Source organism: Epinephelus fuscoguttatus, linkage group LG3 (genome assembly GCF_011397635.1).
Source record: "Epinephelus fuscoguttatus linkage group LG3, E.fuscoguttatus.final_Chr_v1".
Taxonomy (NCBI): domain Eukaryota; kingdom Metazoa; phylum Chordata; class Actinopteri; order Perciformes; family Serranidae; genus Epinephelus; species Epinephelus fuscoguttatus.
The window spans coordinates 37,703,043-37,715,694 of NC_064754.1; the positions used below are offsets into that span (position 1 = coordinate 37,703,043).

The window sequence follows — 12,652 nt, forward strand, 5'->3', positions numbered from 1 at the left end:
GTAATGCCCAAGGTTTCAAAGGCTAAAAAATGTTAACCCTGTTCCTTGAATTTGCAGACACAGGAGGAATCCTGACAGGGATTGTGCTAAAATTAAGCTGTGCATCCACCAGGAACAACTCTTCACTCTCTGTGATTTTAGTGCTGAAAAATGCTGAAGGTGAGAAATATTCAATCTTTTATGAGTTTTCAGTAGTCACACAGAAACAGGAAGAGTTATTACTTCCCACAAGCATTTGTTCAGTGCTCAAAAAGAAGCTCAGTTACATAATGGCCTGCTGATACTGATCAACATATGAGCAAACACAACGGCATTCGCACTAAAGGACATGAACATAATCATACCTTCTCATTGATATCAATGTCACAGGAGTCAATGCTGTCTCGGAAAAGGTCTTCCGTGCTGCCGTTACTGCTGCTCAAGTTGCTGTTGTGAAGCAGCTGCCTGCTCAAACACACAGAGACACAGAAAGTTAAAGAATCTGCCCAGAATAGATCCAGGTGAGGACCAGCTGGATCTGAGAGCATTTACTTCCAGTATATACTGTATATATGTGTATGTGGGAGAGAGAGTGAGGGGAAATGAGCTCAGCTTTGCAGTGCTCCTGCTGCAAGATTGCATGGATGGTATAGGACTATAAGGACAGTGCCAAGCAGAGAAGCTGCTGCAAACAGAATCTAAATGAGTACACACACATGCTCGAACAGACACCCACACAGGTGTGCGTATAGCTGACTATGTCACACAATCAAGTGTGACATTCATGCCGTGATGTGACTACAACTGCCATCTTTTTCCTCTGATGGAAATAACTTGAGAACAGCAGGCTTCTGATCCATTACTGAGATTAGCAATATGGAAAGGAGAGGAGGAAAGACGAAAGAGGAGAGGAGATAAATGAAAAAAAGAGGAAGCAGAAAGGAGAAAGAACAGAAGAGCAGATAAAGAGAGCAATAAAGTGGAAGAAGTAATCAAACCAGACAGAGAGGACAGAAGAGGGAATGAGCAGAGAGTGCCAAACCTTATATTGAATACATAGGTCAGGTCTGACAGGCCATTTTCACTCTGTCACTATAACTCAGTTACTGTGGGTGAAAATAGGACAGAAGCCTGGATACAAAACATTTCACTTACTTCAGATCAACAGGCCATGAAGAGGTATACATGGCTGACACTAAAAAAGCTGATGTCCGAACTCTTTTTTTCCCCTCAACTCCAGAAACAAAAACAAAAGATTTTACAGCACGTCTGGTTTCAGATCAGATTAATTCCATATAGATTTACATGCATTTTCTCTGAATAACCAGTTACTAATTAACTGGCTGTTAGGGCACAATGGTCAGGCAGCCCAGTGATAACTAATCTTGCCGTGTGTGTGTGTTTGTGCGCCTATGTCAACAAATAGAGCAAACACGTGCAGCACGGGCTGTATAGTGCATAAACACACAAAGTACAAGTGAGTGACCTTCCCTGTAGACACACATAGAAGCACGCACACTTGGACACACACAAACAGGTGAGCGACTTACCTTCCAAAAGCAGTGCTGGAGATTTTCCTGTTGGGGCTACACAGGGGAAAAACACAAAAATGACAAGACATTTTTATTACAGTGAATTGCCACGGATACGTCTAGACTTGCAGCTCAACGACGCACTAGAATTAACTGCTGATGGCAATTAAGATTTTGGCTATTCAGTGTGACAGACATGCAGGACAGACAGAGAGAAAGAAAGAAACACTGAAGGACATGTCAATGATAACACAATTTCACTCCTGGTTCAGTGAGCCGGGGTTTCTGTTGGCTCAGCAACTGTCTCAGGGGGACAAAAGCCCAAAGAGTCTTTCAGTCTGATGTGGCTGTCTGTGCTGGGTTTCACATCGGATTAACACAAACGAGCAAACATACTGTAGGGCCACACAAATGAATGTATGATGTAGACATTAAACTAACATTAGCGCCAACTCACGGTGAGGTGGTGCATCAGCAGTGTACAATTAAGTTGGCTAATTCGATAAAAATCTACTCTGTGCAAATACAAGAATGATCACTGTTGCATCCATGTGAAACAGTTTAGGTGTGTTTCTATCTGTGTCGTGTCAATCCTATTTTTTTGGTACCACCTCTGGAGAAGCTCAAAGACACGCATGTCATTCAGTGCAGACAGCAGTTGTGGGAAAAAACACATTATAAAATGTTACAATATCAAGAGGCTTCACCAAGAAATAACTTGACAATGGTGTCTCAGAGGCTGATCATCCTGCATAACCTCTCAGCATTTAGATGAAGCTAAATTTTACAGAGTGTTTAATCCTGAGTGACAAAACGATTCCCTTGCAGCTAATGTTTCACTTAACCTAATGCCCTCTTTGAAGAAGTCTAAGAAGCTAAAACTGCGGAGCAGAATTACTGCTAGAAGAAGTCTTTAATCACTGAACTTTCATTTGCACAAACACATTTATTATTGAACATTCCATGTAAAATGCATGTGACCTGTGTGATCTTGTTTCAGTCTTCCATTTACTGGTGCTGTTATGTACAAAATGTGCTAATTAAAAAGTTTCCCATTTTTAAGTTCTTCACTTTGTGTTTTTACATGGTTAAAATTATGAGCAGTGCATTTCTGGGGTTGTGCTCCTAAACTTAAACCCTGCACTGTTGCTTCTTCCCATAAGCTAAATGATTAAATGTATAAGTTACACACAGATGTTCTCAAAAGTGAAGCACATTGACATACAGTGTGGTAGAGAAAGAATCTTTCACATAAAAATGATACCAAACATTTTGTGTGTAACACAAACTCTCGTTTCCATGGTCGCGAGCATGTCTTCCTCAATAATCCCCTATTTTTTAAACCATATTTATAACTCATGCTTCACTGTGGCCAATTTGATGTAAGTAACTGTGTGTTTAGGAGCCTGACAAGTACAAGTGCTCCTTTAAATACTGTATGTTGCTTAATGGCAAAAGCTCCTTCCTCTGTCCATTCAGAATCCATTAAGTCTATCCTGAAGTCAGTCATTCTTTGGATTTATGCATATGGTGCTTTTTAAAAAATTTTTTTTTACAGTTTTATATTCATTTGTCTTCATCACAATCCATTCCCACAACCATCTTAATCAGTCTGTATCCATTTCCTATGAGCTCACCCCATTTGAAGCAAGGCTGAACGACTACGTGAATTGAAATCTATATTGAGATATTAATGCAACACAATCCAACCAACCAGAGGACTGGAAACACCTTGCCCCTTGGGCTTCATGCGTACATATACTGCCCTTCGCTCCACATGACATATGAGAATGAGTAGATGAAGAAAACTACTTGTAAATGCCATGTGTAAGCTTTGATGGTGTTGTTTTATTAGTGTGCATGTATTAAAATATTTTCTATGGGACAGACTGCAAAGCTCTGAGTAGCCTTTGCTACCTCTCCCCCATATTTCCCCTAGACTGATATTTATGGGAAAAGGAAAAAGATATGCTGGCTGTGATTGGTTGTTCCCTGTCACATGACATGCAGTGCGCTTTGCTGTGTTCCTGTAGTTGAACTTTGTTTAGCCTATTTCAGGGCGCAGCTGCTGTGTCCTGAAAAGTGGGTGCTTGCATGGCGTAACAGTATCGCTCTCACTTTTTAGTGTGTCTTCTGTGCATCTACACTGACACAGGATTTGAGGGTGTAAAAAACGCAGCATGTAAACGACCCTTTTACAGTGGATGAGCTGGTAAAGTAGAGTGTTAGCCTTGGAGTGGGCATCAACATTCTGACCATGGTTTGGAAGCTGAAGCAGAAACAGTTGTTGCACATGTTTCTTACAGTACTGAGGTAATCAAGATTCATATTTATTTTTCAATAACAAAAATAATAATGCAGATAAGAAAGAAGAGAGAGGAAGATAAGGACATTTTAAATGAAAATTTTAAATTTTCCGATATGATTCAGCCCTGATTTCTCCAACTGATTTCTTTTCATTCTCTCTTACTCTTGCTCTTTCCACTGTCTCTTTCTGTCCATCTGCACTTCATTATTCATAAGGCAAAAGCATAGCTGTTATTAGAGAGACATGCTGGATTATGGAGCCATTTCTCCCTGGGGAGAAATCCTGCAGAGTCAGCACAGCATCCAAGTAACAAAGACAAAAAATGACTTCACAGTTTAAAAAGATTATTCTACAACATTTAGTGTTCTTTACTAACTCTGTGTGTGCGTGCATTTGTGTTCGCAGGTAGCCAGTGGAGCTATTAATGGTCACCACGGATTATGTTTCCAATAATAGATTCCCTATTACAATGGTTGGTGAGGTAAGCATAGGAGTGAAAGCCTTATGTAACAATCAATTAGTGTTTGTGTGTGTGTGCGCATGTGAATGATGATGATGTGTTTGTGCATGAAACGAGGGTCTAACACTTCAGACACACTTACCAAATTATACTAAACAAAAAAGAGCTCACAAAGCAAACAGTGACCTCTGAGTCAACCTCACCAGTCATCATACACTTCAAAACCATCTGAATGTTTCCTGTGCTTCACACATAATGGCTGACATTTGTGTCTGTCTCACATAAAAACAGGGTGGTGTATCATTGCTGTCATAGATAATTATGGTATTGTCTATTAATATACCATTGTTGTGTTTAAAAATTACCTGCCGGGGTGATTAATGCTAGTTTCTCACAGAATTGAGTCACCCTACCGGTTTTCAAGTAGAAGCTTTTGTTTATGGCATTGGGCGTTTCATGACTGCTACAGCATATTTCACCACATGGAGTTATATTGACTTTAATTTGAATTCAAGTGGCAGGAAAAATTTGCAGTCAGCGAATACATGCTGATTTGATTTGACTCAACTTGACTGGCTTACAGTCAGAATAAGAGTACTGTGGTCAGCAGGAAACATTTGAGGGCAGAAAAAGGCCACACAAAAAAAAAAACCCTGACAACTGACATTTGGTGGGTGTATATCCTGTGTCATACTGTGTGTGTGTCTGTGTGCATTTGTGTCTCCTACCTGTTAGCCTTGAGGTTTTTGAGGCGAACCTCCAGGTCATTTAGGAGGTTGACCTTTTTGCTGCACTGGGAACAGTAGACATCCATCAGTTCACCGGTGTAATGCTGACGCACCTTATGAGGAGTCTGGCCCGCACTGTTAACACACAGAGAAACATATACAGCTTTTCAGTACACTGAGAAGGAGCATTATGTGTAAACGTAGGACTGTTTGAGACACCATGTGAGTGCAATAAAAAACTGAAACTGAAACAGATGGAGAAAGAGATGTCAAAGACTAAGGAGAAAAAACATGTTCTGACCATCCATGAGATGATCATGTCTTCATACTGTGTTACAGTATGTTGAGAGTAGCAGACAGTTAAAGCAAGACAACAAAACAAAGACTGTATTACTAGTCCTTCTGCCAAAATAAGAAAAAGCCATAATGCAAGACATGTCTGTGAAGATACACACAATGATTTTTGTTTAAGTGTCAAATAACTCCCATTATTTTCTTCCAGCTCACTGAACTCAACCTAAAACTCATTCTTGGTTTAGGGGACACTGTGCTAAAAATAGAGTGCACCTTTAAACTTCTTTACACTGTAGTTATTCAAACTTTTTTCCCATGCTGAGCTGTCTAAGACTTCTTGTAAATGCGGGCCTCATTTTGAATTTAAATCTCCACGCCAACTCCATTTGGCGAGTTTTGTCTGCTTGGTATGCGTGGAAGGAGCATAGAGCAGTATTGCCACTCTATCAGCCGGGAGACTTAATCCCATTAAACACAAGCCTTTGATGAATATTAATGTGGCCTTAAGGGCAAGAACTCCTAAGCTACACTGCTACAGTCAAAACTCAGAATAATAAGAGTCAGGTAATGATTCTGCAGAGTGGAGCCTCAGCTCCATATTATTCAACACAGCTGAAGCTACAGAAACGGATCGACATTTTTATCATAACTTGACCTTTACCAAACCGAAAAGAAGCCTACACACAACTGAAATGTATAATTTTCTGAACCAAGGACCACGGTGGGTGCTGGGCCACAAAACATGTTCTACTGGGCCTGGAAGAAGTGCTATGATTCACCCAGAAAGCTGGAAAACAATTACTTCAGTTTATCGGCTGATTAAAACTATTTTTGCAGTAACCATCTTCTCCTTGTGATTTGTGTGGAGTTTCTCTACATCACTCCCTGTTACACTCAAAACAACATGATACTGAATTCAAACTAAAGTAGGTCATCAGTAAAACAATCTCAAACAAGTAAATAATCATCTGTCATTATCCACTTAGCTGCACAATTAGCATGTGTGGAGTTCCTCTTACTGTTGCAACAAGCTTACTTGGGTAAAAAGTACAACTATTCAGAGTTTGAGAGAATTTGACAAAACACAACATTTCTTTGGAGGAGGCAGGGGAGAGACCTAATCACTGTTTTAACATTTAAATGTTGGACATTTATTGTGGTCGCCCTGACATCAAAATTTGACACTGCTACCAAGTTGACCACTCCAAAACACTGTTAATAAGAACAGTCAGTTGTCAGCATGGAAATTATTGGCAGAGATGGCAAACCACCTGATAATCCATAAGTCTTGTCTCATAAGCAGCAGATGACAGTCTCCACACCCATTTAATACATAGAAGTTACAGTGTTAAATAACAACTCTGCTCTTGTTTGCAGAACATTAAAGTGGACCTATTATGCTTTTCCTTTTTTCTGTCATACATATAACATTACAGTGTTAGATGTTCATCTGAAACACGGCCAATGTTTCAAATAATGGGCTACAAGCATGTAAAAGCAATCCCTGTGAACAATGCTTCTCTGTCTAAGTTTCTCTTACCTGGAAGGAACAGATGAGCCGAGGTCTGAGTACCCGTTGGTCCGAGTCTCGTCGTCTGGGCAGGGGCTGCTGGGAGTGTAGTCTGGTTCCTCCCCTTCTCCGTAGTCCTCAAACTGCTCCTCGTTCAGAGAAGCTGAGGAACGTGTAGATAAGTCAGAGGTCACTGAGATGCTGGTCTGACCACACCTGAGGAAAAAGAGGAGGAGACATTGTACTTAGTTACACTCTGTATTCAGTTCATTTATTTTAGGTGGTAAATTAAAACATAGGCACTCTATAAGTAATGTTAGGAGCATGGGTGCAGATCCCAGGGGAGATTGGGGGGGACATGTCCCCCCCAAATTCTGAAAAACACAAATTGTCCCCCCCAAATTCTAAATAGCCTAAATGATTGAAATTGAACAAATGTATACAGTAGTCCTATATACTGGGAGAAAGGGAAGATGATGAGGAGAAATGGGAATCTGTGAGAGGCGAGAGATGAGAACGTGAGTGGACATAACATGCCTGAGACCCTGAAACTAGAAGCAGCATTAACTAACAGTGAAGCAGTGGAGAGGAGGGAGATGGCTGGCTCCATGTGCTATTGGCTGTTTAAGAGAAATAAACAGTAAAGGTAAGCATATGATTCTCTTTGTAGTGCTTTTTGAATGACTTGGTGATGAGCCTCTATGAAATCATGAAATATGCTGGCACTCTCAAGCGCTCTGTGGGCATGATTTGCACGCGTGCAATTAAAAAAAATCACAACTGATTGTGTCCATCCCAAACTTGTCATCAGATCTGCACCCATGGTCAGGAGTACAAAGTGTTTCAGGTTCTGACCTAAAATGAATGATGACACATGATCACAAAAGCAGCCCCTTGTATACTGAGTTTAGAGGATACATTTTCCCCAAAATATCACTTGCAGACAGATTCATTATACAAAAAGAGTGGTGGGGAGAGGAAAAATGGTTCTGTGGCCGTGGGACTTTGGCCTTGGCCTTTGAAAATAATGTTTTTAGTCTGACAGAGAATTTTAGAGAGTCTGATTGAGAAAACAGCAGTGAGGAGCATTCAGCTAAGCAGAAACAGACATTTGTCCCCATGAATTTTCATTTCCTTGAATACTCTTCTGTATGCAGCATTGGAACAAGGAGAATAGAAAGCATAAACAGGAGAACAATACTTACTTCTCCCCGGGGAAAAAGAGATCTCCCAGTGAGTCTTCCTTGTCTCCAGGTCTGATCAGCCCGTCAGAGGTGTCTGACCCTTGGGTACTTTCCACTGCACTGTCTCTGTCTGATTCCCTCTCCCTGCCCTCGTCTGCCACCTCCTCCTCAGGCTCCTCCACCTCTCCCGGGAACAGCTGGCACTCAGGGACGGGGTCAGGATAGGCCCGCGTGCACATGATGACCGGACACGGCCGCTCCTCCTCACCACCCTGGAGAATGATGAGAGGAAAGGCAGAGAGAGAGTAAGGAAGGGGGGAGTAAGTTTACACACACATTTACACTGACCTGTAAAAAAAGAAATATTTAGAGCTTGAGAGTGGCTCTTACTGTGATTATGTGGTGATGCTGCCAAAATCCTTCTCAGTGAAAACCTTTAAAGTGGCAAGTTTTTTCTTTAATTAATCATTACAAAGTAAATCACGATTGCACAATGTAACAGCTATAGAATAATGTCACCATCAGTGTTTGAATTGGTTCCCTATAAGCCTGGCTTTCACTGTGCAATTCTGTCTGTCACCAGGTACAATCTCCCAGGAAAATGATGGCTCTTATTAAAACTGGGCAACCAAAACATTAAGAGGATAGTGCTTTGTTTTCACTGGCAGCTATTTGTAGCTATCCCCTGTCACCAAAGAGTATCAATGTAAGTTCTTTGCAGTCCATCCCCAGTAGCTAAAATGGCAGACAGATGAAACCTTAGACTGTATAATGCAGATTGATGACAGTTCCCCAGGGGGAAGCCAAAACATCTCAATCGCCTCCTGGGGGCTGGCTACAGTATAGGTCATAAAGCCTGCTACCTCCATGTTAGCAGACGGGGCATGGGCCAAGCTAAAAACTCAAAGTACAAGTCAAATACATTTTCCCCAATGATTGTTTCTATCATTGTAAGTAGTTCTCATCACGCTATTGTATGATCAAGTGTGACAAATCCGCTCTACGCAGGGGGCTCCAGGTTTCTTTGCCAGTGTTTTGTCGAAGTCTGTTCCCCCATTGATATGCATCTCCCATATTGGACAGCGATTGGCTTTCATATTAGTGACATACCTAATCTAACTTGACCGTTTGAATCTCAGATTTTAGGATAATGCACAGACATTGTCCCCTTCAGTAGAGGAATGTGAAAACATCTTGCACAGATACAAGTCAGTATACTGTAGTCAAGGTCAGATATTCTAGGGGACATGATCATAAGAAAAACACTTTTTTTTTTGAATGGAGGGGGACTAGAAACTATGTTAAAAAACAATTAAAGCAAAAAAAGTTCCAGAACTTGTATTATACCACTGAAATGCCAAATGGTGGACAAATGTTTGTATTCCTCCAAAATACATTCGAAGACATGGAAGTCCTTTGGAATTCAGCAAAATGACATTAACCTGTTATGAGTTTCAGCAGAGCTGTTTACAAATCATCCCATTTAGTAAATTCTTTCACTGTGGGAATGGCTAGGAAAGGTTAGAGGGCAACATGTCAAAGGTCACAGGTCCATCTAGTTTCACTCTTCAACGGCTCAAATCCCATCTTATTTAACAGAGAACAAGGAATTATCTCAGCATGACTGAACAGCTGAAACACTGCAGCATGAAGCAGGAGGGTAAGCGAGAGAGGTTATCAGGAGAGAGAGCAGGGTGACATGTTGGGTAGCAACAGAAACGGGGAGAGGGAGTCAAACAGGCATGGATGGTGGTATGGATGGAGGTGGGGAGGAATAATAAATATAGCAGAGAAGAATACAGCTAACATGAGAGGAGAAGAAAAAGAGGGCATAAAGAACAAAGCCAAGAAGGAATGAAAAGGAATTAGAGGTACAGTGTGCGGGCGAGATTAGACGAGAATGTGAGTATGCTGAAGGAAGATATGAGAGGCAGAGAGATAACAAAGTAGCTTGAGGACAGTCAGGTGGGTATTAGACAACATTACAGACTAATAAAAGGTGTCAGCAACTAAGATTCAGACAGCTCTCTGTCTCTCTCACACACACAACCCTGACTTTTCATCTTTTAAGTTCCACTGATGTAGAAATCATGGCTAAACAGTGAATTTCCAATCCCATGTGAGGGGTATGTATGTCATAAAAATATATGTCGGATTTATACCAGAAGTGAGCAGGGCCCACATCAAAAACTTGTTAGAAAACATCTAAATTGTATGTAAAATTATACAATAGTTACTTCTGACAAAGTAGAGTGTTGATATAGAGTGCAACGCCACTTTGACTTTTAACTATGCAAGTGTCACGTCACCCTACAGGTGTTCTAAACCATTAATTACTTTAACTGACAATTAGGCTACATTAATGGTCATCGCAACAAACTTTTCACCACGGAGAGGAACTTAATTCCACAAATAACACAAGAGTTAAATTGTGAATGGATGTAAGAAGAGGACGAAGGGAAGGAAAGAAGCCTGGATACTTCACTGCAAACCTCCAGGTGTGCTCATGTCAGCCGATGTCGCAATGCCCTGTCTTATTCAGCTGTTATCCCACATGCCACCGAAGCGACTGTCAACAGACTCTTATTTCACTGGTTGCAAAATAAATGGAAACATACAGATAACTGTACTTTATACAAAGTAGCTGGCCTGTGGTAACATGTAAACCTACATACAACATTAAGTTTTTGTGCAGGAAATGTTTATGTGTTGCTTGGCAACAGCCCAGTCCCAATCTAATTGTGATGCTATTCGTGTTGGCTGAGCTAAATAAAGTATAAATAAACAAATAAATCATAATCCGTTGTCACTTTTTCTATTAACTAATAAAAGGCACTTTTAGAACTGTTATATTAAAACAATATTAGATAGGTTGTCATCATAGGTTGTGCTGTTTTACTAAATATTGGCACTCCATCTCGTGTGATATATTAAGTATGTGGTATGTATGTATAACAAAGTATACAAAATACCAATACTTGAGCAATGTACCTAAAAATCAAATAATACAACATGATTTGAATTTGATCATTATCTTAAAAAAGTAAGTCTTAAATAACTTGTGTAACTTGTAAGGGAGTGGTGAGAAATTAATACAAATAGCTAGATTTTTAGAGAAAGAAATGGAACGTTTAAGAGTCTGTAACAGTGAGAACACACAAATCAAAATGACATATTGCTTGATTTTTCCTTAAAGAGTGGAAGTTGTTTACATGATGGGAGGAGGTCCAGAGAAATGCAAAGATGGCCTTACGCGTCTCATAAAAAATGAGAATGCTAATGAAAATGACTAAATCAATAAAAACACAAATAATCAGAGAAAGGGGCCATAATACCTTTATTGGGCCATATCACTTAATCATAAAAAGAGGTTGTGTAAGCAGTTCCAATGAAAATACAGTTGGTTTTAAGTGTCTATGAAAAAAGGCAATTGACAAAAAGATGTCTTGGCCATTTTACTCTAGAGATGGTCTGTAAATCACAAATATTATTATTATAAAATACTGCAATATCCAAACGGGATTATCTGTTCATGTCTGAATAATGTATTCATATTTGCTTACATCCCTATCCCATACCCAACCCAACAGGAACCTTCATGCTTGTGCACAACTAAATTAAAAAGTGCCCACTGAACTCATAAACTGAGGCTCTGTGCTGTTACAAAGAGCCACCATGGGGTCTGAAGCTGAGTCACAGAGAATAAAATCAGGGATAAAGGTCTCTTTAGCATTCCTTAGACCAGTCTCCTTATTTCCCTGCAGCAGAAAAAAGAAACAGTGTGAGGTGAGGAAACCGGCAGGCCCCCTCTGTACGCCACCACAACAATTTGAAAAAACTGAACAAGCAGACACAGCAGGGAGGCTCGACACCTGGTGCGCTTGTTTTGAGGAAGACAGCAGAGGAGGTTTTTTTCCATATGTAATGCTAGCTCATGTAATATAAACTAAAAATAATGTTAGAAGAGTGAGTCAATAAAAAAAAGAACCGTGCCCTCAATATGGGCTGAAGAGGAGAGATATTCTGCTTATGCAATAAATTTACATTAACAGGAAATTTCTACCTAATGGAGCGATAAAAAAAAAAAATCAGTAATAATTATATCTATACAGTTATTCATATAGTTATTCAGTATAGTGTACCTCCATTACACTAATACAATCAACCTAGTAGGTTCATTTTCCTCTGTTGAGGCGAACACTCAAGTGTTCAGAGATGATAGACGTTGAGCAGTCAGTCACGCCTCATGTTTGGGAGCAAAGTGTGCCATCATTTAGGCTGCCAATTAAATCTGGTCTGACAGCTGTTGTTTCAGGCAAAGACACTGATGGACAGTAACATCCCATTTTGCACTCTGCCAGTCACTCTGATGAGAATAGTAAAAAGGGATGATTGACAGAGGAGCTGTGTGTGTGTGTGTGTGTTTACAGTAAGCATTTCTCTGTACCTGCCTGCTCCAGAAAAGCCTTGGGGCTGTAACTGCCAAAACACGAGCCTACAGACTGTTTTGAGTTCCTTGATTCCCCGGAGCACAAACACAGCTGGCCTGCCAAACAGTGTCTGACCTGCCAGTGGCTTTGAACCCCGGATGCAAAGATATACTGTGCTTTTAATCGCAGTGGCTCAGCCTGAAGCCTGACATGCCTTCAAATCACCC

The 12,652-nt window shown here is 40.5% G+C and overlaps 1 protein-coding gene across 4 annotated transcripts in view; it reads right to left on the reverse strand.

Annotated features, from left to right (window-relative positions):
• The window catches only part of rab11fip4b (RAB11 family interacting protein 4 (class II) b), a 75,735-nt gene that overhangs the window by 8,976 nt on the left and 54,107 nt on the right, over window positions 1-12,652 (reverse strand). For all 4 annotated transcript variants that reach the window (XM_049571452.1, XM_049571453.1, XM_049571455.1 and 1 more), the window contains 5 exons: window positions 8,017-8,267; window positions 6,842-7,027; window positions 5,008-5,142; window positions 1,530-1,565; window positions 345-444 (listed from right to left, as the gene is read on the reverse strand). In XM_049571452.1, the coding sequence (XP_049427409.1) occupies window positions 345-444; window positions 1,530-1,565; window positions 5,008-5,142; window positions 6,842-7,027; window positions 8,017-8,267 (708 nt within the window). The remainder of the gene's footprint in view (window positions 1-344; window positions 445-1,529; window positions 1,566-5,007; window positions 5,143-6,841; window positions 7,028-8,016; window positions 8,268-12,652) is intronic.